The 26,825-nt window shown below is 48.0% G+C and overlaps 1 protein-coding gene across 13 annotated transcripts in view; it reads right to left on the bottom strand.

The window, feature by feature from the left end:
• NF2 (NF2, moesin-ezrin-radixin like (MERLIN) tumor suppressor) overlaps nucleotides 1-26,825 on the bottom strand; it is a 49,457-nt gene that overhangs the window by 5,245 nt on the left and 17,387 nt on the right. The window contains exons 5-17 of one of the 13 annotated variants that reach the window (XR_008731787.1): nucleotides 24,477-24,545; nucleotides 23,898-23,980; nucleotides 23,126-23,201; nucleotides 22,681-22,815; nucleotides 20,012-20,086; nucleotides 18,754-18,867; nucleotides 16,169-16,291; nucleotides 15,566-15,783; nucleotides 14,083-14,188; nucleotides 8,642-8,772; nucleotides 6,640-6,799; nucleotides 6,045-6,181; nucleotides 4,845-4,904 (exon numbers count right to left, since the gene is read on the bottom strand). Coding sequence is in view for 11 of the 13 variants with exons in the window: in XM_055707567.1 (XP_055563542.1) it covers nucleotides 4,792-4,897; nucleotides 5,312-5,316; nucleotides 6,640-6,799; nucleotides 8,642-8,769; nucleotides 14,083-14,188; nucleotides 15,566-15,783; nucleotides 16,169-16,291; nucleotides 18,754-18,867; nucleotides 20,012-20,086; nucleotides 22,681-22,815; nucleotides 23,126-23,201; nucleotides 23,898-23,980; nucleotides 24,477-24,545 (1,398 nt within the window). In the remaining 2 variants the exon portion in view is untranslated. The other 12 variants (XR_008731786.1, XM_055707567.1, XM_055707532.1 and 9 more) reach the window with 12 other exon arrangements.

The following is a 26,825-nucleotide window of genomic DNA, read 5'->3' as shown; positions in this document are numbered from 1 at the left end:
GCTTCCAGCACCCCTGCAAACTCTCTGCACCCTCTGCCTCCCCTTTGCCCAGCCAGGCAAGGAGGAACATAGATCCCCGTACTGTAACGTTGTGCAGGCGAGGCAGAGTGATTAAGAGCAAGTTACATTCTCGTCAGTGCAGAGAAGGGAAAAAAATTGATTTACAAGCAGTATTATGATAATCTCCTTCCTGCGGGAGGGAGGGTGGGCTCCACAATGCCCTACCAGAGCCATCAAAGAAAATTTAGAGAGAGAGAGGGAGCGCAATTAAGCAGCCAGAGCTCAAATGAATCAAGATATGAGAAAGGAAAAGAGTCCCACTCCCTGCATTCCTGTGCTGGGGTTCCGCTGAGCTCTGCTTTCACCCAGCGCTGCTGGACTGATTTGATTTAAGATAAACAAACAAACAAAAGCAACCCAATAAGTTCCTCATAGCCAAACACAGTTTAGAGCGGCTAATCCAGTAACTGCAGGCACATAACTTCTGCTGGCCAGGCAAACCGAATAGAGAGAAAACTGCCTGGGGCTCCCAGCGAGCCCTCGAGAGCTGGTGCTCTCCCCACGCACTGGAGGTGGGGCACGGGCAGGAGAAGGGGGCTGCAAATCACATCAACCTTCCACCATCCTCCCAGGTCCCAAAGAACAGGGAGAGGTTTAAAATTTCTCACTTCCTTGCTATTTCCTTGTTTATCCTGCAGCACGGCAAGGCTGAAGGAGAGGATGATCCATGCAGCACCCCCTCACCCCATGCGATGCCAGGGATGTCTTCCTGCTGCTGGGAGGGACTTCTATGGTCCCCTGCTACATCGTCACCCGGTGCTGCATACAATAACTCCTCTTCATTCCACCCCCACTCCCCTGAACATCTTTCTCCCTCCCTGCCTACTACCCAGTCCCCACTGGCCAGGTGGACCTTCCAATTCCCACATTTACTTTTGAAACCAAAACCTTCCTATTTTTCCCTCCTCACCCCCTTTCCAGTCCCCACCTCACCATTTCTTTCTTACTCCCACGCTGCCGTTTATTCTCTCTTAAGCACAACTTTCCCCCGGCCTCCAATGCTTTGATGAGTGCGTTTAAAAGAAAGAAGATGACATTCCATTTGAAGGAAACACTTTTCAAAGGCTGCCACAAAAATAGCTGATAGGCTTGACGTTTCCTAGTTTCCTTTTGCTCCTCGTAAACAACGAAAGGAGGCTGCCGTGTCCCAGTTTAGCTGTCAGGGAGTTTCACTTCCCAGCTCCGAAGAGAACCAGGGCAGGAAGAAAACGAAGCTAGCAGGGACACGGGCTCGCACGCACACGGGCAAGACCCATGTGGGATGCACCTCCATCTCCTCTTGCACTCGGAAAAACGTGTGCCCAGAGGTGTCTGGAGCTGTTCTGCTCACCGGTATCTCCTGGCTCTTGCCAGCATCCTAGCCAGGTGCCAGGTAGGGCAAGAAGCCAGCATCCTTCCTCATCTTTTCTCTCTACCCTCACAGCTCCCAAGGGGATGGGAAATGCTGGTGCTGCTTTTCCTGGGAAGTCTCTTGCTGGTCGCATGCCTGCTCTGCAGCACACAGCCTTTCCCTCTTCTGGGGGGAGCAGATTATAGAGCTATGCCACGGCAACACTGCAGTTCTGCATCAGACTAAAGAGCACCTCATCCATGTCCAGGCTGTCACAGGATGCACAAGGAAGGACAGACCCACCTGCTTGCAGCTCAGCCTGCTCTGTACCACGCAGGCTCCCTTCTTCTGCCCTTCCCAGAGCAGAAGTATTTCTGGTGCTGGTCCCCTCCCTCCACAGCATAAAGCTCCCGAGGCGCAGTAATAGCCTCCATCTCCCCAGCAAACCACTGGAGCAAAGCAAACCCATTTCACGCAGGGGAGTCTGCAGGTCCCAGAAGGGGAGAGGTAAGGAAGGGAGTCCCCGAGAGATGACAGAAACCCCACAAGATTTGCTGAAGTCCTCGAGAGACACTGTTCAGTGATCCCTAGCAAGATGCTAGCCAGGCATAGCTGGAAAATGGACAGAGGGAAGCTGTCTGCCCCAGTGCCAACCTCCCAAAAACCTTCAGCCTGTCCAGATGATGAAGTAGCTTCGTGACATTTGGTGGTGGCACAGCAGCTTTGTATCTGCATCATGAGAGACTCAGACAGCAGTGACCATCACTAACTCACCAGTGTCCTTACACTGCTGTACAGAACAGACCACAGCATATCTTGAAGGTGGGAGGAGTGAAGACAACCTGCAGAAGCCCACTTCGCCTCACTCACAGCTCCATGCTCGGCAGCCAGGAGCTGCTCACTGCCTAAACCGGAAGGGGATGATGCTGTGTCCGTAGGAACGTGGTAAAACATGACTGTTCACGGCCCAGTGATGATGGAAGCCCAGGCTAGTCTACTGGTGATCAACAAGCAGATCTGAAGTAGCTTATCCAAACCCCAAGCGCCTCAATGATTAAGAAAAATTCTTGCATTACCTGAGTCGAGGGCAACACTGCACCACAACCAGGATCAGCCAGGAGAGAAGCCAGCAAGGGCATGGTCAGCAATAGCTCACCCCACCACCACCGTCCGCACAATCCCTGTGGGCTCCAGCAGTGCTGGCCCCAAGGAATAAGCTCAAGCCCAGAGAAACGCTGTGCCTGAGAAAAAGCCGAGAGCCACGTGAGAGCCTGGCGGGGAAAGGCCAAGCCTGCCTGCCGAAGCACCGGAGCACTGCTGAAGGACAAAGCTGCTTGTCTGGGAACAGGCGTGAAGATTTGCTCCTTGCCTGGATACTTCAAAGGGCTTAAATCACAGTAAATAAGCATGACTGTGCAAGAAGAAAGCAACTGGAATGAAAGACCCAATTGTGTTTTAGAGCAGCAGTCTGTCCTGGGAGCCTTCCTACACTGGAGGATGCAAGGAAAAAGTGGGGGTTTTTTCATCTTCTACCATAGCCTAAGTGGCAAACCCTCCTGAAGCTGAGCCAGCTGGAGTCAGGAGTGCCAGCCCACAGTGGAGAGCACTACAGAGAAGGGAAATCAGTTTCCAGATGAGGTGCTTGTGCTGTGCCCACAGAGCTCATAAAAAAGGATTAGCATGTTAACCACGTAATTAAACATGAAAAACTTAGCAGGCGTCTTCAAAGGCAGGCAACAAAACCCAGAGGTCACACCGCAGCACTTGCTGTGCATCTGGTTTAATTATGGGGGCTCCTCCCAGGCACCAAATCTCTCCCAGCTGCTGGATTAGTCTTTTCACAAACTGCCAGGGCTTCATTTCACTTCCTCATGCTGTGGCTGCAAGTGGATTTTGCCCCAGTTTCACCTGCCAAGGTGTTCTTCAAGCCAGTCGGGACGGGACAGCGGGTTTCAACCCCAAAGACACATACAATGCCTCCCCCAAGGTGGCCCAGACCTACAGGGTCATCCCTCGTTTTAGTCTCTTCCCCAAGGAAATGCTTAACAATGAGAGCAGCCTGTCTTGGGAACAACCTGCAGCTGGCACAAACCCCTGACCCGAGTGATTTACAGCACTGCCTGCAGCCTTGAAAGGGCTGGTCCATTCAAGAACAGCACAAACCTGTGCTGATCGCTTCTGGGTACCAGCCAGGGAGAAGTCTGCATCTAAAGCATCCTCCTGCCTCTGCTAAAGAGCTCCAGAGGCGCTGGGAAATTGCTCCACCGTTGGCTGTATGCGCCCACCATGCAGGCAGGGCTGTGCAAGCCCTCAGAGTAACTTTTAACGAAAGCCTTTTCCAAAGGTGCTTACCGCCAGGTTTGCTACCCGCTGTCACGAGTACTGTTACCACTGCATCCGTGCCATTTCTTCCCTTTAGCGCTACCACTCCAAACTCGCTAAAACCCTGTGAGTGTGCAAGAACCAGGGTCAAGTAAAGAGCAAGAAAGCTTCCCCAAACTCATCCTCCCAAAGGAGGGAGTAGATGCTCTGCACACACCCAGCCTGCAGACTGAGGGCAAATCCTCGGAGGAAAGCAGGCTCTGGAAAGAAGAGACATGGCACTAACAGAGCGGGAGTCGCTGGCGTGCTGAAGGAGGCAGGGGACAGGCAGAGGCATCGCAGGCAGGAAGGACAGCCAGTGTCCCTGGGTGTGAGGGTGACCCTTCAGCACAGTCTCCCTGGACCACCCCCAGCTGCAGCCTTGCCCAAAAGCTACCTGCAGACACTGGCTGTCCTCGACAGTCTGCTTTACCTTCCTGTGACACTTCTCAAACAGGCAGACGCTGATAACGTGTCCACGTGCTGTTCTGCTCCAAGACGGAGGTGCACATTTTTAGCCTGTTATGACAGTTTTGGCAGCAAAGAGTTGATGGGTTTTGTGTGGTTGGCTGGTGTGTTTTTTTTTTTTAATCCTGTATTTCTTTCTGCAGCAAACAAGGGGGAAGCTCCTGGCTTACTTCATTAAAGACATCTTCAAAGGCCACCCTGCACCTCCAATAGATTCCCAGCCAGTGGCAGCAGAGCAAACACAGGCATGCTTAATTATTTAGGCATCTACGCCTGCACTCCCCCACTGATGTTGTCAACTCAACTTCTGCCAAGAAAGATGCTTCCCAGCACGGAGGACCAGGTGCAAAAATGAACGCAGAGACGCTGTGAACACTACCAAGGAAGCGAGAGCCAGGCAGGGCGGCTGCCTGCGACATGCTGCACGGGTTCACCGCAGGGACGGGCAGGGTGCTGCGCCGCGGGTGGCAAGCCTGGTGTCACCAGCACCGCACCCTGCTGTGGCGTGGAAGGAGCACTGTCAGCGTGGCAGCAATGGGAGCTGGCTAGAGCAGTGCATATTGCAGGCAAGCTCATGCACGGGTTAGTATTACAGCCAGTGATCCCATCACCCCACGCAGAGTACCTTGGAATAACCTACTTTGAAGTCTCAAATGCAGATAGGTCTTCTGCCCTGGGCTTGAGGCTAAACCAGCAAAATAAAATGAACAACAACAACAACAACAAAAAATCCTCTGTCATACGAGTAATGTCAGGTCATTTGTGCAATCTGTACAGTTTGCCTGGAGTGCTGAAGTGATCAGCGGCTTCCAGGTGGGGCAGAGGTTTGGTATTATTTAAGTATTGCCTAACTGCTACCCCATTTCCAGTGTCTTGTCTTGCATTTTCCTCGCCATCACAACTGCAAAGACAAAAGTTCTCCTGACCTCCTGGCGACAGGAACAAAAGCAGTCTGTAATTTTATTCTGATGTGCTCCACTAATAGACTATTAGTTAAAAACCTTTGCTCCTCCAGCTAAGATGTAGGAGCTGTGCAGCCTCGGTTCCCTCTTGGAGGGAGGGGACAGGACAAGACTCCAGCTTCAAAGGAACGAAGACTGACCGCATAGTCCCAATTACAGCGATAAGCCCTGAGAAGACATCGAAATGGTTGCCCAGCCACCTTCTTTAAGTGAGACAAATGGGACCATCAGCTCTCTATGAATTTGTCTCTGTCAGAAGTGAAAATTTAACATTTTCCGTTTAAACTGAGGACTCTGAGCAGAGACAAAGCCTAACAAAACCTACTGGGAGCAGAAATGTCTTCGGATTCTGTAATGACAAAAGGGCCTGTGAAGATTTTTTATTTTCTCTGTTCTGGTGGGACAGGAACCTGAATAGCTCAGGGCTAACACAGGGAAACGAGGAAGCGAGACCCACTAGATTCATTTCCCTGCCCCAATTCAGTGATCATAAATTGCCAGCCAGGAAATTTGGCATGAACCAGTATCTTTAAATCCTTTCAGATGTAACTCTCAGCTGGGAGTAGTAAAGAAAGAAGGATTTGATTTTAAAACCTGGAGTAGTTGCCACAGCCTGCATCCCTTGCCATACAGATTTCCAAATCCTTCACAAGAACAGCTGCTAGCAGAAAGCCAGCTGGGTAAAAGCTTTTGCGGTGTAAAAGCCTTTGCAGATGAGTGGGGCTGACCACTACATCCCAGCATACCAATTACGGATGTGCCCCCAGCCCCTCGTTACGCTAGGCCCAGCTGGGAGAACAGCAGAGCTACTAAGCAAAGGAAAAGGTCAGGATGTAGAAATAAAGAACGGGCTTTGTTGTGACCTTTCAGGTGTGACCCCCGGGCTAGCAGACCCAGCCATCCTAACTTTTGGGCGAAGTTGGTCATCTCAACCGCATTTCTAGAGGCAGGTGGTTCCAGGGTCCACAGCACAGGGAGCAGACATTTCACACACACCCTGCTAGCAAGAAATTTTACCGTTAGTATTCGAAGCTGCACTACAGGTTACTTGAGAACACATTAAAAGAGAGGATGAGGCTTTTGGCTTTTTCTACTGGGAGTCCATAAGTCAGGAGTATTTTTGCCCTTAGTATTCACCAGACAAGCTCAATGCTGCTTCCTTGTAATGCCTGTACAGCTTTTGTAAGATTCAGCAAGACCTTCAAACCTTGAGACCTTTGCATCCCTTCACACAGCACTGAGGAGACAAGGCTTGGTTGTGGCATATATAAGCCAGGACCAGCAGAAGCCGAAATTCTCTGCACCCTGATTAAAAGCTAAGCAGCTGGGGAAGAAAGCCTAGATCAAACAATTTTATTGTAACAACTTGTGCAAAAGGTAAACCAAATGGAAGGGTTATTTTGTCGTTGTTTTTAAAGGATTTCATCAGGTGAGATACAAACTGGAGCCCTCTGATACCTTTTTAATAGTGTTGTGCTTGCTGTTGCCTCGGCTGGCATTCTCGTTGTGCAATATATCCAGAGCTGTCTCTCTCTCCTTCAGCTTCAGTGCCTCAATTTCTGTCTTCAGCTCATTCAGCTGCTCTTGCAGGTGCTTGCTTTTCTCCATGTACTCTACCCTAGCACACACAAAAAAGTCCTGGGTTAGTACTGGTCAGCCGCACGTGGTTTCATGATATCATGGCAGCCAATAATGAAATTGTAACAGAAAAACCTTACCTTCATTATTTCTAGTGTGTGGAACTGGCAACATTAATTTACAGCACACAGTAAACTACTCTGAGCAATGATTTGTTGGTTATTAGAAAGAGGACCCAGGCAGCCGACCCAAGAACAAAACTGTAAGTTACATTACTATAAAAAAAACAAAGCCAAGCTGGAGCTGCTGGATGTTTGTATGTCTCCCCATTTCTGAGTGAAGCTGCACCATGATTTAGGTTAACACTACACAGTTTCAGTCTACAAGATAGCAGTTTAAGCAGCTCTGCTCTACGCCACTGCACCCTCTCTTCAAACGCAGCTCAAAAACTCAAAGGCACAAATCCTTCCGGTATGGAAGCACCCTGATATACTGACTTCCCATGTTTTAGAGGATTTAGCTTGTAAACCATGTGGGAGCAAGCACTGCTCCCAAAATATCAGGTCTCTTTTAGCACACAGCATCCCTAGGGGAGAGAAATGTCTCCCAAAAAAAGAAAGGGAGAAAAAAACCCAAACCAAAACCCACAAACCCAGCCATTCCCAGGACTTGGCCCTAACTGCCTTCCACAATGAAGCATCGACTAGAGTAGAGAGAAAATAAAAAAAAATAATTAAAATAAAAATAGAAATCATACCATGCCAGCCTTGTACTTGCGATTAAACACCAAGACACAGGTCATAGCACCAGCAGACTAACAAGAACCCTTTCAGGGGGCCAAAATTTGTAGCGAGGTTCATCTCAGCATCCAAGGAAGAACAGAGCTGGAGAAGTCAGCAAAAGCATGCTATTGCTTTCAGCATTTGGCAGAGCCAAGCTCTTCCTGCTTAGGAGAGCAGGATGACCTAGTTAGCAACCTGGGTACAGAACGAGGAATTATCCCGTTATTTTCAGCTTCTTTTTCCTTCTAGCTTTAGGAAAAGTTTTTAAGCTCTGTCTCTAGCATGGTGGTCTGTTATTTCATACATGGGAGAGGGTACTGAGCAGAGACAAAATAAACCACATTCCGGGATCTGCGGGCACTTCACTGCAGCCCCAGGAAGTTTTGGCTGGAGTGCTATGGCAGAGCCCTTCTAGCTTTGATCTACTACCCAATCAATGAACAAAGCACATTATTACTATAGAGATTAAAATCTGATCTGCTTTGATTTCTGCTAAATTTGTAATTTTGAAGGCTACACTTACACCCTCAGGAAAACAAAAGATCAAAGCTCATAATCGCATCCAAACTCGCTTGCGCACACTTTTTATATAGAAACATGACACAGATTCCAAGAAAAAGGGGTTAAAGCCCTAACGCGGGACCTTAGCACTCACTCCAGCTGTCTTCACATTCTCTGGACACACTGCAAACGCACAAGCACCAGTCTGCAACAGCTTACTGCACCAGCAGTCAGACTGCTGTTAACTCTTACTACCAATGCAAATAATTCGAGCCTAAGCAAGAGCCAGGTGAACCACACAGAGAGGAACTGACTGGTGCAGGGCTCAGCGTGCTTAAACTCGCCTTTGAGCAGGCAGTACACCTGCATCTGCGACACCTGGTCCCCACCCGGAGAAATGGGCGACCAGTAGGTACATCATGTTCTGGGCAGAGCTACTAATGACCTGCTAAATGTGAATCCGTAAGACTTTGGTCCCTTTCACCTCACATCGGTACTCGTCTGGAACGTAAAAGTTAAATTCAGCCCTGGTGCGATTCCTCCCACTGCAACCGAGCGCAAATCCCAGCCCCAGCACCGACTGGATGCATGCCACATACTTTTCTTTCTCAATTTCCATTGAAAGCCTCTTCATGTCCGTATCCTTGAAGTCAAAGGACAGGCTCTCGCTGATGAGGTTGAAGCTTGACAGGTCAGTAGGCAATGCTGTCGTACTTGAGTTCACGGACTGCTAAAGAGAGAGAGTACAAATGAATCATTTTTGGCCACACGAGCATTCCGATAGCAAATGTTCTGTAACACAGAGGTAAAATCAGAGCAACACCTAAGCATGCAGTATAAGGTGCTACTTACTAATGCTGTAATAAGGTCCTGATCTGCTACTCACACAGGTAACAAGACACTCTCCTTGGAGTTGGGTGTATTTTACCATGCAGTGGCATTGAACTGGAGAGATCTTGTCATTTGCATGGGAAAAGGGAAGGGGCGCATGTATTCCTGGTGCAACACAGCCCACAATCCCATTTGTCTGAACCAGCCTTAAAATTTCTGGAGAGTAGATTACAAAGCTCTTTTTCAGCTGGTGATCTTCTAACACAGAAGGTGGAAACAGAGCAGTGAACAAGCCCAGTGCCCCAAGCACAAGACCAGCCTGAAGACCCCCTTGCTCCATTCCCAATTTATTCTTCAGTTTAGAGTTATTGCTCCTCTGGGACCCCACTCTTTGCAGTGGTAAAGAGGAAACAAAACACCACCTGCCTTCAAAATCTATTGACAAAACTTGGTAAAACAGAGGTGTTACCACTGCTATGCCACTGAAATCAAAGCTGGACAGACACTACCTCTTGGGAGACATCTGACAGCTATTTAACATTAAAGCAGATTTTAAAAGTGCAAGCTGTGAACAGGGGCAATGCAAGACCCTGTATGACAGCAGAGTCCTGCACTCCACTGCTCCCCAAAGCCTGAGCAAAGAACAACATAACCCCAAGAGTTAACTTGGGATGCAATTTCAGTAAGGTCCACAGAGATGCACTGATACATTTTTATCTGTGCCGTAATTTACAGTTCCAAGTGTTTAGGAACCACTGCTAGATTCAGTTGGAAGTGCAGCGATAACATAGGGAGTCACTCATATCGCACTTGAGCAAGGATTTGTGACTTTCTTCCTCCTGCGAAATGCTGTGACTGTGATACCCCCCACTGAGACACACTGCCAGGCCCTCAGATTTTATCTTCTCCTTAAAAAATGACCTTTCTCTCAGTCAAAAATTCTGTCACACCTATAATAAACGGGCTCATTACCAGCAAAGGAAAAGCATCCTGACTCAAATCATCACTCTGCTCTTGCCATCCATTACGCAAGGTGGCAAGTAGCAACATACGTCAACAATGGTACAGCAGCTTCAGATGGCAGACTGCACGCGTGGACCTGAGTCAGAACCACTGCCAGCGTGCTCAGCCCTCATTTCGGACATGAGAAATCCAGCCTAGTGTACAAGAGGTCACCCGCCTCTCTGCTAGATGCTCCTTCTTGCTTTACAGGATTCCTGTAAGGAAAACAACGTGCACATACCAGCCTGGACTGGGGGGATGGTGGGAGATGGTGCTGCAGAGACAAGCTGCTCTGGCAGCACACACCAAAAGCTGGTGGGATGGTTCTAGGGTACCTACTCCAACAGATGAGATCTCTAGTTTCAGCTGGTTATTTCTTTCCCTCATTTCTCCTATTTGGGATACTCCAGGGATTGTTTGCAGCTAGCTCTGCTTCTATAAGAACTGCTAGCACCAGGGCCATGACAGATTTACTCTGCACAATAACCTGCTTCTTCCCTCACCACCAGCCTGGAATTCACAAACAGCCAGGGCTCGTCCCCTGCTCACTCCTCGGCTGGACAAACCTGAGAGGGATGACTTTTCATTCACCCTGTAGAGGCAAAGCTGGAATGCAAACACCTAATACAAGCATAAACAAGTCAGCAAGCGAAACTGCATTGCTTGGCCTGGCTGGAGCATTACAGGTAAGTTAGAATCACACAACAAGAAAACACGATTTCTTACTCTCCTTTGTGATTGCTGCTAGCGCAGAACACAGCTGAATTAATTCTGGAGCAGGCGCTGAAAAGGGACAGCCCAGTACCTAAATTCCAGTCTCGAAGGAAAGGGGACAGGTCTGCTGAAGCACTTAACTGATTTAAATACCTGCATCCCATTGACATTCAAGTCCCTTCCCTGTAAGGCACACAGGTGTTCACAAAGCCCTTCCCACATGAGGTTCTACAATCTCTGCTGTGCAGGGGAGCCAGGATGATCAGAACCAGCCTGCTGGCCTTCAAACAACCTTTAGCATTTTTTTCAGCACAAGCTTCTTGGTTTTTGTTTAAAAAAAACCCACCCAAACAGCAGCAGTAACAGTTGAGTAGGAATTTCAGTTGCTGCAATCATTAAGTCCTGATGCCAATTTGTCAGGGTTACTACGGCTGCTTCCTTGCCTTTCCTCTGCACCACTCTTTCATGAAGCAACAAAAAAAAAAAAAAAAAAAAAAAAAAAGAAAAAAAGTTAGAGAGCAGCCCCAGTGAGGAAGAGTAAGAAAAGAGCAAAGAAAGACCATGCTGAAGGCCTTCAAAGGCACAAGCTTAATATCTGCAGCAAAACACTTCCTTGCTATTTGCAATAATCCTGAGCAAGTCTTGCAGAAGGTGCAGAGATTTTTAATCCAGGGGACATGTGGTGATACAGGGGACACAGACCTTTTCCCTTATGTATTTCCTCACGTGGAACAAACTGCGTAACCCTGTTACCGCATTAAAGCAATTTTCTGCTGTTAATAGAGGCAAGCACCGCACTGACAGTGGTCATCTCTCTGGAGCACAGAGCAAGTGAGACAGATGATACGGAGGGAGCACAGAGCAAGTCACATCATGAGGGTTCCCCCACAGGGAGAGCTCCTCCTGTTGCTGGCACTGCCTTTACTTCGATGCTCAAGAATTTGGGTGAGCCCAAGACAGCCACTCACTATTTCAGAAGAATCAGAGCAGAGATGATTGTCTTCAGTTTTGCCATGAGTGGTACCTGAAGGGCGATGGAGGAGGCAAAGAGCCGTTGCCGAGTCAGTAAAGAATGAACTGTTCTCTTAGCCCTGACACTCAGATTCATGTCTTATTTCTCATGCATCACCTACCAGTCACATGACAAAAGCAGCTTGGGCTTTAGGGACTAAAAAGACCAAAACAAGCTTTAAAGGACAAGGATTGGAGACTGGAAAGTGGTTTTTTTTTTTTTATAAAAAAGTGAACTGTTTCTTGCCTTTTCTGCAACACAGAGTTAGGTTAACAGTTGCACTTAATGATCTCAAGGGTCCTTTCCAAGCTAAATGATTCTACGATTCTATATCCATCCACTCCCTGCTTCCTCTCCTGCTCTTGCTCCCCCAGAGGGCCATCCTGCCTAGGGACAATACAGTACAAGCCCTGGGACCACAGAAAAGCACAAGCTCAGTGTTACACCCTCGTTAAAGAAGAGAGGAGCTGGAATCCTGCAGCGTTCGGCAGAGCTGCCATTCACCTGAGGGACATGCAGCTTTTGATACTGCTTCACGCCTCAGGCCATCCTGGGCTCATTCCATCCCTTGGGCTGTGCTCGCCCACCAGGTGCCTCCCTGTGCTGGCAGGGGACGCAGGCTCGCCCAAATCCAGCTCTTTCCAGTGGTACGCAAGAACAGGATCTCAGCACAACTCACTCATCTGCCCCAAACACACATGCAGCCGAGCCATGAGAGAGGCCACAGGGGAAGGGAGAAGCAAGGCAGGTGTAACAGGGCATGGAACAGCCTGGCAAGGTGTCATCACCTGGATATGGGCACAACAGTCACACCTGCCTCCTCCTGACCTTGGAAAACAACAGCCATCGAGTCTGTGCAGCGTGGCGCTCCGCCCAGGGCTCCGAGAGGGGCAGGAGGAGCGGAGCGGCAGCTTCGTGAGGGGACCCTGCCACCTAACTGGGGAGGAAAAAAGCATGTTCCCTTCCCTCCTGGCATGGGCAGCCATGTCAGGAAGGCCAAGGCTCTTTAGGGAAAGGAGAGGACACCAGTACCATGTGTCTGGAGGTGGCAGTTCTTCGTGGATTGCCTCCAGGCAGATGCAGCTGGAGGGGTGGAGCTGTGCTCCATGCAATCCTACAACATTCCTACTAATGAGCCTTTAACTCCGCAGGCAGGAACACAGCCACGGGGCTGCTCACCAGCACAGGCACAGGGATTTATGCAGAAAGGCTTGTTAGCTGGGGTTCTGCCAGTCTAAGGGTGGACACAGCAACACAAGGGAACATGGATGTGTAAGAGCTGCCCAAACATCAACATGGGGCTGTTGTAGCCATGCAGTAAGAGTTTCAATGAGGACACTCCACCCTGTGCACAAGTTAAACCCACAATTAAAGAACTAGTGGATCCCAGAATGCTAGTGACTTGTAAAACAAGGAGCACTCCAAAGCTAAGCTTTATCGAGCATTGAGGTAGCTAGCACTTCACTGAGTGTCCCCCATAGCTAAGAGCACCTGACTATTTTCCATCACTGCTATTTTTAAAAGCTTCTGAACATTTTTGCAGGCAACTTCAGAGAATCGGGATAAAAAGTTACTTCATCTCAAGTCCTCTTCAATCTGCTCCTCAAAAGTTTCCAAAGGAGGCAGGAAGGAGCCTGCATGTACAAATTAAAATTTCAGTACTGGGTGGGTCGATAACTCCCATGTACGTCTGTTGAGTCTATTCCTGAAACTGTCGAGCTCTTCCCTCTTCCCTCCCTCAGTACAGCAAGGCAGCCGAACTGGCAACTGTGGCAGGTGTGAGCTGCAGGGAGGAGAGCACTTGATGGGTTTTGCAGGCCCTGCAGCACAATTAGAGAAGTGGAGGAAAGGAACTGCCAGGCAGATTGGAGCAACGGTCATTTAGTCTGGCATTTCAGTCCCCGGCAGCAACTGGGACCAGATGCTTTAGAGGAAGGTGTGAAATCCTTTTAATGGGCAATTATGGAATAATCTTCCTTTCAAGGAAGATTTTTTTCCACCACACCGAGGCACAACGTCCAGTTTATGCCCAAAGAATGAATTTACAGGTTCTGAACAATGTTTATCCCAACAAGATAACAAGAAAAAGGACATCCTCTGTTTTGTAAGTATTTAACGCTGTTCTAAAGGCTATTGCTGAGTTGGTACACTCCACATGTGCCAGCAAAGTGTGGCTCTGACATAGTTGCTAAATTGGTTTAAAATTTGCTGCCTTTAATTTCACCAGCAGCTCCCTTGCTCTTGTAGTGTGAGGCAGGGTGAGTGTGTGTGTGGGAAAGAGCAAAGTGATCTTCTGCTGGATGGGGTGCCTGGATGAAAAGGGCAAGCACTGCTAAGCATTTCTAAACAGCTGCTAAACAATGCAGTGAGACAGCTCATACCCCTCCATGGCTGGGATGGAGATACAAGGCTCCTCCAGGCTACAGAGGAAGGCACATTTATGGGCTAGGAACTAGGGACTACAATACAGATTGCTCTTACTGTGTAGGACGACTTGCTGGTGATCTCCAAAAGCTTCTGCTTTGCCCTCCGCTCAGACTCACGAGCCTCCTGAAGGTCTTGCTTTAGTTGATCAGCCTCCTTTGCCCTACAAAGAAAAACAGCAAATGGCAAATATCAGATTGAAGTTGAGAGGAATGAGAAGATGGGAGAAGCAGGATTACAGCATAGGTGTGGAACAGGTCAAGATTTGTCCTGCAACAGGAGCTAAACTACGAAATCATTTAAGCAAGGGAAATGCCAGAACCCTCTGACATGGGGATGTTTTAATTAGCACAAAACCCCAAGCCACAGAAGGGCAGCTCTGACACGGACTCTGTGTGAGCATCAGTGAGCATGGCTCAGGGCTGGAGAAGCACGCTAAGTCACCAGGACGGGGAGAACAACTTCAAAAGTTAAGCTCAGACTTACAGCAGGAGAGGCAGTTTTCTGACAAGTAAGCCTCTACTAACAATTACTTACTACATTCAAAAAGAAAAAAAAGCACCCAAGATTGCACAGCTTTGCCTACTTGCATGGCCCAACAATTCTAGGACTAGTTTTGTTACCCATGAGGCTCAAGGACCACCCCCAGAGGAAGCCAAAGGAGGGAAGGATGCTTTCTCTGCTGGACTGAAATTTGAGTGAAGACTTCACAAGATAGAAACCAAGGCAAAAAGAGATGGACGAGGGCTGCGTTCATCCCAGCAGAAGAACTGACACCAAGCAACCTCTCACATGGAAAAGACTAATCAGTTGGAAGGAAACACAAACGATCCTTTACTTGCTCACTACCAAATGCACCATGGAACCTGGGCTCTGGTATCAAGAGGATGGAAACACGAGTTTTAACAAGAAGCAAGGAGTCCAGGAGTTAGTGAGACTTTAAGGCTAACCCAAAACAGAAACCTCACACCGGGTAAAGAGAACTAAACAACTGAAAGGTAAACAGAAGAATAAAGAGAGACTAGGGAATGTAGATCTACCATCCAGAATTAAAAAAAAGCCCCAGGCGTTTTGTCAAATACTTTGGGGGATGCAGTGGGTGTTTGCAGAAATAACCCAAAAGTAGAGCTGGCTTCTGCTCCTGCTGTCAGGGCATGAGATGCATAGAAAGCAGAGTGCCGAGAACCACAGTACTTTCTCCCCTGCTACCTGACAGCCCCTTTCCCTGCTGCTCTCACCACAGTATCTCTCCCAGAGAAGGCTTCAGAGAAGGGTCTCCAGCTTCAATCCAGGGAAAGATCAGGGCCACCACTGCTTTACCAGCACCATTTCCTACTCAGGGACAGCCAGCTGTGGCAAACAGCGACATGGAGAGAGAAACCAGCTCAGCCTTGAGGCCATGTGCTGTTATACGTGCATGGGAGGCCAAGGGCTCAGTGCAAACCGCTGGACTAACCCAAGGTGTGAGCCAGTCTTTCAGCTAAGTCAGAAGGGGGTTGGAAAGCAAAGCAGAGGCAGCTGCAAGGTTGTACCCTCTGACCTCCTCTCCGACTCCTCCGCCATTTTCAGTGCCAACATCTCTGCCTCTAGCACCTTCTGTTCCATCAGCCGCTTCTCCTCCTCTGTCCGGATGGCCGTGGCTTTGATTCGCTGCATCTCCTGTTCAGCCTCAGCTGCTTTCTGAGCCAGGAGCTTGGCCTCCTCCTCCGTGATCTGAGCCTTCTCAGCCAGCAAGTCTGCTGTCTCTTCAGACCTCATCTGAAAATTAAGGCACATGAAGCCATTGAGCGCAATGAATGTCTCCCTAAATGTGCTTACAACCCCTGGAGCAAGGCTCCGAGCTGCTCACTCCACATGGCTGCCACGGCCCATAGAGTCCCCCCCTTCCATGAAAGCCTGCAACCTTCTGCAGCCAAGACCTGGATGTGCCCAGGCTCTATCCCAAATTCCTCCTCCTCTGTGCTCCTCCCACAGCAGACCAGCCAGATGAAATCAACTCCACCCAGCCTCCTGATCACCGTCCACCACCAGCAGTTTGAGAATAGCCATAGGACAGTCACAGTGTGCCTCCTAAAACACTTCAGCCGTCGAAAGAGTGAGGAACAGCTGCAGTGCCTCGGGAAACAACCTGCCAGAGACCTACCAGAGCCTCGTTGGCCATTGTTGCCTCTTCCTTTAACTGCATCAACCTTCTCTCCAGCTCATCCCTTGTCCTCTCAGCTTCTTCCCTCATTTGCTTCTCTCGGGCCAGGCGCTGCCGCTCCATCTAGGAAAAAGGTATTGGGGAAAGCGAGGAGAAATAATACACGTTAGAAAAGCTTTCCATAGGGTAGGGAAGGGTCACTACATGGGGGTTAGAGTACAGGACTGCACTACTGCTTCCTCTGTGTTTATCAAGATGGGGAGCTTCACTAAACTTGGTGACCTGATGCAACCTGCTCCCTTGAGAAGTGCCATTCCTGAGACAATCTCCTATCCTCTGACCAGGCTGTTAACCACAGCACTGCTGCACAAGCTGCTTGCAGGTGATTACATCCCCAGACAGTACCCTCCTACGCTGACTCACAGGGCAGACTCAGACAAGTAGGGTCCCAAGAGCTCCAGCTATGCCTAGAGTTTCTTACAGCAAGACTGAGCTTAAGGGCAGTCTGAGGGCATCTCCAAAACACCAAATATATACACAGCACAGGCAGGTGTTTGAAAAATGTGGATAGCTGCTGCTTTTGATCAGACATCTAACCCAGCATGCTGGAAACTTCACTTCTACTCATTTATAGGGGAGGTCACACAGAGTCCGACCACCTCAATCAATTCCTAGATACAATAAACTCTCTCCCTGCAGCTCAGCCTGCAGGAAATAGCAATGCTTCTCCAGGATGGGAAGATCCAAGCTATGCTGAGACAACCCACCCGAATCTGCTACCTCTTCCCAGAAGATGCTGAGAGTGCTGTGCAGACAGAGCATGCCCAACAACTGCCTCTCTGCCAGCCAAGCGCCCAAAGGGAGCCATCGAGCTAATTAACACACCAAGTTTAAGCACCCCAGTATGACAGAGATGGGTGCATTATAAATATCCACACTGCAGTGAGGACTCACAGCATTGCACAGGCCACCTGCTGGGTTTAATAAGGGAAATAAGTGCGACAAGGCGCATTTCTCTGCTCCTTGGACACCAACTGTGTTCTGAAAGCAGGACGCCCACCGCTGTAACGGCTCCGCTTCTTTCTATTAAAGGTTCCCCTCATTAATTATCATTACAATCTGCATCCCACTCAGGACTTCCATTAAGAAGAATTCCCAAGATAAAAGGATTACCCGGAACCAGTTAAAAACTGTGGTTCCTGGGGAGGGAGGAGAGAGCAGATGAGAAAGCACAGTGGCTAGCTCAGGAGAGGACCGCCAACCCAAGCAGAAGCCTGAACTTTTCTGTAGAGCACTAGGGCTCTGGATTTGAGAGCTCACACAAAGCAATAAGCTTCTGCTCACTCTTAGCACCCTCACCTCTCCCAGCAGCTCAAGTAAGCACAGGGTCTCAGGTCTTGCTGGCATTATTCAAATATATCAAAAACTCACAAGACTGTAAAACCTGTCCCTGAAGCCACTGGCACTTGGACACCACATTGCTCCTTCCAAAAAGACCTTTTGCTCTACTAATGTCAACTCCTTACTGACTAGGGGAATCCCTGTGGGAAGCAAGAAGCCCCCCTTCCCCAGAGGAGCTGGCCTGTTTACCCTCGAAGTGTCTCATGTCCTGTCCTCTCCTGCCATCCCACAAGCTACAGGAAGGAGAACTGCTTCAGGAGGTGCCTGCAAGACAAGCCATGACACATCTCCAGGTCAGCTGAGCACCTCAACACCAAGCAGGCACCTCTGTGGACATGCTCTAGGTGAACCTGCTTTAGCAGGGGGTTGGGCTAGATGGTCTCCATAGGTCTCTTCCAACCCTGACCATTCTGTGAATAAATTAACTTGGCAGTCCCTTGAGCATAAGGCCCTCCTAGGTGCAAGTGGTTTGGTTTCTTCTGCTGCTATCTAGTGGCTTTATTGCAAAAGGGACATTTATATTCTAAGCACCAGTACTCAGATTAGCTGTGTGGGTTTCGGTGAGTAGAAAAGGTCTACGAGCAGAAAACAATGATTCATACAATCCAATTTGCTGATATATGCTCATCGGCTACACACTGCTGCCTCCAAAGAGCTGTTTTCACTGCTTGGGCTGACCTGCAGCAGATAAAGGAGGCCAGCACCGAATTAGCATGCAGGCTGCATACCCCGAAATGTCAGTGTGCATTCCATCACCATGTAATTAGAAAATGAGGCAAAGAACCACAGCAAAGCATAGCTCCCCCTCACAGTCCCTGCTCTAATTACAAGCAACTACCCCAACATACAACAACTTTCCAGCTTCGGAGCCCAAGCATAAACCAAGGCAGGGAAGAAGCACACAGCCTTGTAGGACACTCAGATCAGCTCTTTCCTCTCATCCTCCCAGTTTTGTTCCCGAGTGGGGGGGCTGAGCTTGGGCTGCTAGTCTGCCATCAGTCTGCAGAGCCAAGTTGAGAATGACTGGCAAGGTTGGAGCAGGCTACTAAAAAAAGAGATGTTCAGCTGGACCATCCCTCAAAGCTGCTCTGTGTGCTTCATGTCACTCTGGAGACTGTTCCATCCCAAGCTCATCTGCTTTTCTGATTTTGTCTCATGGTCTAGTTATGCGAGATATCTCTCACCTGCTTCCTGGCTTTCTCCTCCCTGGCCTGTGCTTTCATCTGCTGGACCTCCAACGAGTCTGCCTTTCTCCTCCTCATGAAGAGGTCGTGGTTTCCAATACACAGCTGAAGAATCTATTCCAGTCAAGGGTGAAGAGCGGAGAGAAACAGCTGTACACATGATGATGATGAGGTAGTTTGTATTCTTGACACACAAGAACAGTAAAACTGCTTTTTGTTTGGTGCTTGTAAGCACTTCCACTCACTGATCTCAAACCCTGTGAGCTCTCATACCCATATGAGGGGCAGGGAGCCAAGGCACAGCCAAGTCCCACACCAAATGCCAGCTCCTGGGCTATCAGCTATTTGCAGAGACCAATTTTCTGTTTTCTGTGCATCCAGCACAGCACGGTTCTGGCAAGTTTTATACCTGCCCTAAAAAGGCTTTAGGCCAAATCATGAAACAAAGACTTCTACAGCTCTGATCGGTTCCCTGGTTCTCACTGCCTCCTTTCTTTAGGTTCAAGATGAACTTGTACCTTCTCCCAGCTGCATGTTTAAAGCACGGAGATTAAAAAAAACCAAAACCAACCAAAACCAAAACAACTCCACCACATACTAAAAGAAAATCACTTTCCATCTTGGACAAACAGAAGATTTATCAAAAACTTCCTTGGACATTTTCAGATACCTTTGCTGAAGCATTTTAAGCACCAGTGTGGCTTCCTCTGGTACTCAAGGAGATCAAGGAAGGTGGCAATGCTAGAGGAAGGTTAGCAAAGGGGTGGATAGACAGAGGAGTGAAAGTTCTTTTCAGCAATAAAAGCAGGTCTCTAAACTTGGGTTCTTTTCTAAAGGACTGATTCACATGCCTGTCTTCCATTTCACAAGTCACAAATCACTCCTCTGGAGTCAAGAGGAGCTTCAGCACCAGGAACCTGATGAGTGCAGTGAATGAGACCTTTGTCAGGAAGTGCCCCTTTCCTACAGCACGGGAAGTACAGGACAGCCTATAACCAGGACAGCAAACATCCCTCATGCCACTTAACCGTGGAGAGGTGGGAGAGCTTCTCTGAAGGAGCTTGACTTGAGCTTCCCCCTTCTCTTCTATAGGCTGTGACCAAGTAGTAACTGCTATACCAAATCACATCTATGGTCCAGCCAGGCCAGCATGCTCCCTCCGACTGCTCAAAGAAAAAGCTCCAAAAGAACATCGTCTTGTACTGCCCGCAGAAACTACTGCTGCAGGCAATAAAAATTACTCTGTCTGTAGACTTACCAGCTTATTCACACGCAGCTTTGATGAATTGAATTTAAAAACATCAATCTTTTTGTCCAATGGCTTAATCGTAAACTGAAAGGAAAAAATAAAGAGGGAGACAGTTATCAGAGAGTGGTACATTTAATAAAAATGCAGCTATAAAAGTCTTACTGAAAGCTTTGGCTCAGAGGAGGTCAGCAGTGTCAGACAAACAAGGCTGCGAGCCGTCCCCATGGCTTTTAGCCAAGCAAGAGAACTAGTATCAAAAGCAACCAAGGAGACAACTGTTCCTCCAGTCAGAAGAATGTGAGCGCCACAGAAGCAATGTGAATGCTGTCTACCTACAGACCGCAATGCCAGACAGCCAGTGTCCTCTGCAGAGCACCTTGCAGAGGGCAGAGAGAGCTCAGCACCTCCCAAGGGAAGACAGAGCCATAGAATCATAGGCTCATTTAGGTTGGAAAAGACCTTTAAGATCATTGAGTCCAACCATTAACCCAGCACTGCCAAGTCCACCACTAAACCATGTCCCTAAGTGCCACATCTACACATCTCTTAAATACCTCCAGGGATGGTGACTCCACCACTTCCCTGGGCAGCCTGTCCCAATGTTTGACAATCCTTTTGGCGAAGAAATTTTTCCTAATATCCAATGTAAACCTCCCTGGCACAACCTGAGGCCATTTCATCTCATCCTGTTGCTTGTTACCTGGGAGAAGAGACTGACGCCCACCTCACTACAACCTCCTTTCAAGCTCCCCTGGCAGGTGTGGAGAACAGAGAACCTACAGCAGAAACTCACACTTGTGAACAGAGGAAGAACCAGCTCAGCTGCCTGGTGGATGGGCAGAAGGGTTGCATTAGGAACACAGGAGCTGCTGCCCTTCCCATTGACACCTCCACTCGCAAGGGCTCCCCAAAAGGATTCTCCATACGTTTTGTTCGCCAGAAATCAGCCGTGTCACAAGACTGCTCCGCGATTCGAAACAACTCCTTTGCTCTAGCTTGTATTTATACTCCATGTGCCAACCAAACAGCTCTAACCATGGCCTGGGTTTACGCTCTCCAAAGAGCTTTTCCACAGTGGGTCTTCTCAAGAGAATACAGGTGGTATTGCCAAACTACGGAGCTATGGTAATACAGTCCCTGGACAAACAGAAGACTCTGAACTAACAAAAGGGTATTGGAAGAGATGGAGTGCTCTGCAACACCGCATTTTTTAGAAGGCATGCATATATTCCATCACTCCCCCACACGCTACAAAAATAACCAGCTGAAGAGATAGTGCTCGAGCAGGCAGTCTGTGTCCATTAAAGTAGGTCTATTTGTCAATACATTGTACTGCCTGAAAAGGGCTCAGCAGAACTCGCCCTGGCAGTGTTTTGTTTTGTCAGTTTAAGAACCAATCTTTTAAGGCTTTCACACAGGCAGACGTGCGTGAACGTCCCTGGACTCTGGCTCCAGCAGAACCCCCACCAGACGTTGAAAGCAACAGCAGAAATATGTCAGGAGAGGAATTTTGCTCCACGTAAACAGTCAATCTTTGTTACGACGGATTAAACCCCTCTGTTGTGTTGACGTAGCTGTCATACCCAGCTATTAAGCCTGTTTACTATCACGTCAGGGCTACTTGTGGTCCTCTCGTTACACAGATAATTGACCTGATGGAAGGTGGCAGTCCTTTCCCCCAAGAGAAAGCTGTATTACAGTCTTGTGTCAAGGCCTGGTTACAGAGGCTTCAGTCCCCAGATTTCTGAGACAACGCCTGACCAGCTTCCACCGCACTCATCTGTCACGGGCAGGAAAGCCCTCGAAAGTCGCTAAGTGCTGGGCTGTTTTTTAGAGCTGCAAAGCTCTTTATTTTTAAGGACTAGAACAAGTGAAGAGAATTCCAACACAGCCTTACTACTTATAAAACTTCACAAGACATGCAATAAATGCAGCTGATGAGAAACCTTTAGCTTTTACCCTGATCAATAGCATGTTTAGATTAGAAAACAGTTTTTAATTAAGAAGTTAATTTTCTTCCTTACCATGAAGGCAGGTGGTTTCTTTGAGCAGCTCTCTCAGACTGAATATTGAGCCAATCAGTTCCCCCTCCACAGCCAATTTTACTGCTGTTCTCAACTAGGTTTGGTGGCCAACAATTCAGAAGATTCGTATTTATGCTCTGGATTTAATAAATATCTGTCAAATAGTGGGCTTAAATTACTCATCTTCCTAAAGAGATTCAAGCTGTTATGTCAAGCCCAGCAGCCTGAAAACTCAAGATGATGTAATGATACGGCAAGAGCTCTTCTCACCAGGCATATACCTCACTGTATTTCATAATACAGTACATATACACAGTAATATGTACCGCAATATCTACAGCAAAGCTGAGATCTCAGCTGCTGAACTCTGATATTTGGGCTAAGCATATCAACAGCAATTTTGGGTTTTTTGAAAAAATTACACAGAGTTTGAACATATTCTAAAACCAAAGAGTAGAATAGCTCCCAGTTGACCCCTTGTACGCCCACTCCTGGAAAGTTTCAGAAAGGCTAGGAATTGAAGTTTCAATTGCAGAAGATGAGCTGCCTTTAGCTAAGCTGGTGATAGCAAGCGCAGCAGAAGCCAAGAGAAATCATTTTAAACTGCAATTCTGTTCTTACTGCCCTCAGGGAAGAGGGCAGATGTATCCATACCTCTTTATCACTGTATGAGATATTTCGGATCTCGTTCCACGGGAAGGAGATTTTAGGAGTCAACCTGTTGTCTGGATCATAAATGTGGAGACCCAAGGCATCAACTCCAAGGAGCAGTTCAGTGCCTTTTTTATTCTACAGGAGAAAAGAAAAGCACAGAAAACCCTTTTATTCCACTCAGAGGGTCTGACATGAACCATTGCTGGTTTCACCAACCAGCCCTGAGCAGTGACCCACCAGCACTGCATGTTAGAAGAGCTTCTCCCTCCCCGGCAGCCAGCAATGAAACACACTGCAGCAGGACTCTCACCAACACACTGCAGCCACCTCACAGGTCTGCTGGCTCTCGAAGGCTCCACTCATCCAATCTCACAGCAACACAAAAGATGAGGACTAACACAAGAGCTATGCCGGCAAGAAAACACGACCCACAATCTGCACTCACCCTAATCGCAAAATAGTTCACTCCATACATCTCCAGGTCCTGAGCTATCTTCAGATACTCCATTTCAGCTTCATCTCTGTCAGACAAAAAAAGGCCAGTGTTACAATGTTTGGTAGAATCAGGGAGAGGGGAATGGTTGCTCTTTCTGATCCTAAGTACTCACAAGGCTTTGAAGCCTGGACTGTCTCTATCACACAGGTCAATCCTGTCTTTGCTGGCAGGATCAATAAAGTCCAACAGCAAATCCCACTCTGCAGCTTGCCAGCATCTTAATGGCTGCTGATGCCTGCCTAGCATTTCAAGCCTTGCTTTCTCCATCTCCCAGTCCCTTAAGCATAAATAGGCAATCCCTGGCTGGGAGGCCCCTGTTTCAGATCCATCTGGCTTTAGACTTATCCCCCACAAGGAGCATTTTACCACCCAAGGCAGCGGTACACCTCCCCAGTCTGAATCTGCATTTCTTTTCCTGGCCCAAAAAGCACCCTGACCCTCTAGGCAGGCTGCCGGCCTCCCTGCCCTGCTGCAGGTGGTCCCTTACTGAGCATCAGTCCTAAAACCTCTCGAGGACCCTGTCAGTGACAAGGGGACAGGCAGGGCAGATGCAGAGCAATCAAAGCAAGCCCTTTGCCCGTCATGAGACTGCTGCAGAGGTGAGCTGGGATTAATCCTGCTGTCAGTAGAGCTCATCCATCACCTGTCCAAGCTCCCCAAACCCTTGTGACTCTTGCAGCGAGGGGACTGACCTTGACCCACCACTGCAGCACACACTCACCTTGCTCTGCCTCGATGTTCTGCATACCAGGCTGTTATCCTTTCCTCCCACATCTCTGGAGTCATTTGGTACAGGTTTATTACCTGAGATAGGTGGAGAGACAGAGACCAGGTCATACTGCTGCTCTTGTCACAGTCTCCTTAGCCAGCAAGCAAGCCAGGAACACCTGAGCCCCAAGCATCCCCTCCCCAGCACCACATCCAACCTCAAGACAGGTGACTCTCAGCAGGGCACGCTCAGCCCCACACCCTGCGATCACCCAGCGCTCACTCAGCCCTCCCAATCACACAGCACAGGCAAACTGTCCCCAGGCCACCCTGAGGAGATGCAGGTAGGATGAAACCATGAAAAGAAAGAATACACTTGCTTCTGTTTTTGTTAAAATGTCACACAGAGATTGAATTTTCCTCCCTCGATACACCTCTTCATACTGTCTGCCTTGGTAAGGAAGCCCAAGGAAAACAAAGCAGGGTGCATCGGCTCAGGCAGTCCCACAGAAACCCTGTCTGCAAAGGGCTCTCTTGCCCAAAATACCAGCAGGCTTGGAAACCTAATCCTCCACCCAGCCGAGCTCCTTACCCGCTTTGGAAGCAACTCCTCCTGCGCCAAGAAGCCTCGCTTGTGGACGTTGGGATCATAATCACCATACTGAAAAGAAGCACAGACACCATGGCCCACCCCATGTTAACAACAGGGGCAAGTAAAGTCTTCACCCTTACACCTCCTCCCCTTGGGGAGACAGCAAATGCAGGCTGCTTACAGCCTCCACATCACAACCTGTTAGAGCACTGAACATATGCTGCTCGGTAGATCTAACAACTGTATTTTCTTTGTTATTTGATTGCTAATAGAAACTAACATCCTCCTCCTGCTATGCCGCAGAAGTTGGAAGCAGAACAAAACTTCCCACCACCAGCTGACATCTACCACCAGTTGGGCTAGTTGATCACCGTAGGTCCCTTCCAACTGAATGATTCTATTCTGCTCTAATTAGCATGCCCAGCAAACACTTCCTCCGACACAGGGAAAGACTCACTCTATAGCTGAGATGTCCTTGCTGTCCCACCGACAGTGGGAAAGAGAGTCAAGATATAGACAGAGACCTGTCCCCTGATCGATACCAGTAATTCAGGTGAGGCAGATGGCTGTTTCTCTGTTGCTACTCACCACCCTAATGAACAAATACATAAAAAAATTACAGGAGTTTGACAGACTCACCTCAGACAGGTGCCAGCTTTTCTGCCGGAGGGTCTGTTGCGCAACTGGATCATGGAATCCAATTCAGATTTAAGTGCCTCCAGTAATTACTAGTATTTGTTTAGATTTACATCTTTTTGAGCAGCATACAATAAGCAGTTTTATTTCTCAGTCATTTTAACAGATTGAAAAGCTGAGTGTCCCTGCAGTGCATGTGAAAATGAATTTACCTCCTGTACAGCCTAAGAGGGCAGGAAACTGCCAGAAAACAGCACCTCAAATAACCTAGCAAGTTCAAGAGAGGAGGATGATGGATGTGAGGCACGTACATGAAACGCTGCGATTTTCATTCACCTGGCAAACAGGACTTCTGCAGTGACATTACCCAATTACAAAAGACATGGCAACGTTTGCTCAAGTCACTCATTTTGCAAGGGAGGCAGCCCTTCCCTCCCTGCTTTTCTGAAGAACCTCAGCTCAGGAAGTACAAAACGGTGACAATTTTTAAAACCAAGACCAAAACACACATGGTGGTCATGTAGTAAGTCAGCAAGCTTTCCCTATCAGCTTCCTTTTAATGGCAGAACCATCACGTTGTACACCAAAACAAGAGCCCAGCATCAAGAGTCTATGCATACATCCTCTCCACAGCCCAGCAAGCAATGTTTCATAGATGACAAGCAGGGATTAAAGACGCAAATATTGATTTGGAGCCAATGCAGATGCAAAGGAAGCATGCAACAATCAACACTGACTCAGACTTCAATTAATATAACAAAACCACCATGGATTTCATTCTGGAGGGTGCTGAGCAGCAGCAACTGTCTGTCTTCCAAGGTCTACAGATTGGAGCTCCTCTGAAAGCAGCGCATTGCAGGTACACATCCCTTGAACCCACATCAAAAGGGAACAGTAATAAAAACATGGTACTGGCAAAGGAAACAACTCCAATAACCTTGGAAACGCAGAAAATAAATCATTTTTAGGTGATGAAAATAACAGCAAATAGGATTAACGTGATTATTTTCTGTTGTGATCTACCATGGATATCCAAGACTAAGTATGGATTATGTGATTTTTATGTGGTGAAAAATATCACCATGTCCCAAAGGAATATTTGTACCAAGAGGGAGTCTAGATGAGAACATTAATTATTCACAAGTAAAAAATCAACAAATGGCTTAAGTATTGCAGTATATGTTGGCTCAAACGATTTGGCAAACATACATTTAAAGACCTTTTCAATTAAATCATTACTTCAAAACTGTTGTGGAATTTCGGCTCCTGCTAATTGAACTATCTGATTAATATTCCTGGTTACACATGGAAGTTCTATTTTCCTCATTCATACACCTGGCTTACATCATGCTGGATAAACACAAGCATGTTCATCTTCAAACTATTAACACCAAGTATTGTTTGTTTTGAGGGAGGGAAAAAAAAGGAGGGGAAAAAAAAAAAAAAAAAAAAAAGAGCAGCCCTTTGCTAGTGCTAAAAGATCTGAAGTGCTGAGAAGGCTGCGGCACAGCAGCGATCTGCATTTAAGAAGCAAGAAATGGAAGAACCTCCTGGACATCATCATTTCCTGCCGGGATGCATTTTTCGGTAGATTCCACATCTCTCCTGGCTATTTAAAACCTGAACCACCTCCAACATCTGAAAGCAGCGTGGGTGGTTTAAATGCAGGGCTAGAGGGGAAAACACATAGTAACTCCCCAAACGAACACAATG

Source organism: Falco cherrug, chromosome 1, assembly GCF_023634085.1.
Source record: "Falco cherrug isolate bFalChe1 chromosome 1, bFalChe1.pri, whole genome shotgun sequence".
Taxonomy (NCBI): Eukaryota; Metazoa; Chordata; class Aves; order Falconiformes; family Falconidae; genus Falco; species Falco cherrug.
This window is presented reverse-complemented; position numbering and strand designations above follow the sequence as displayed.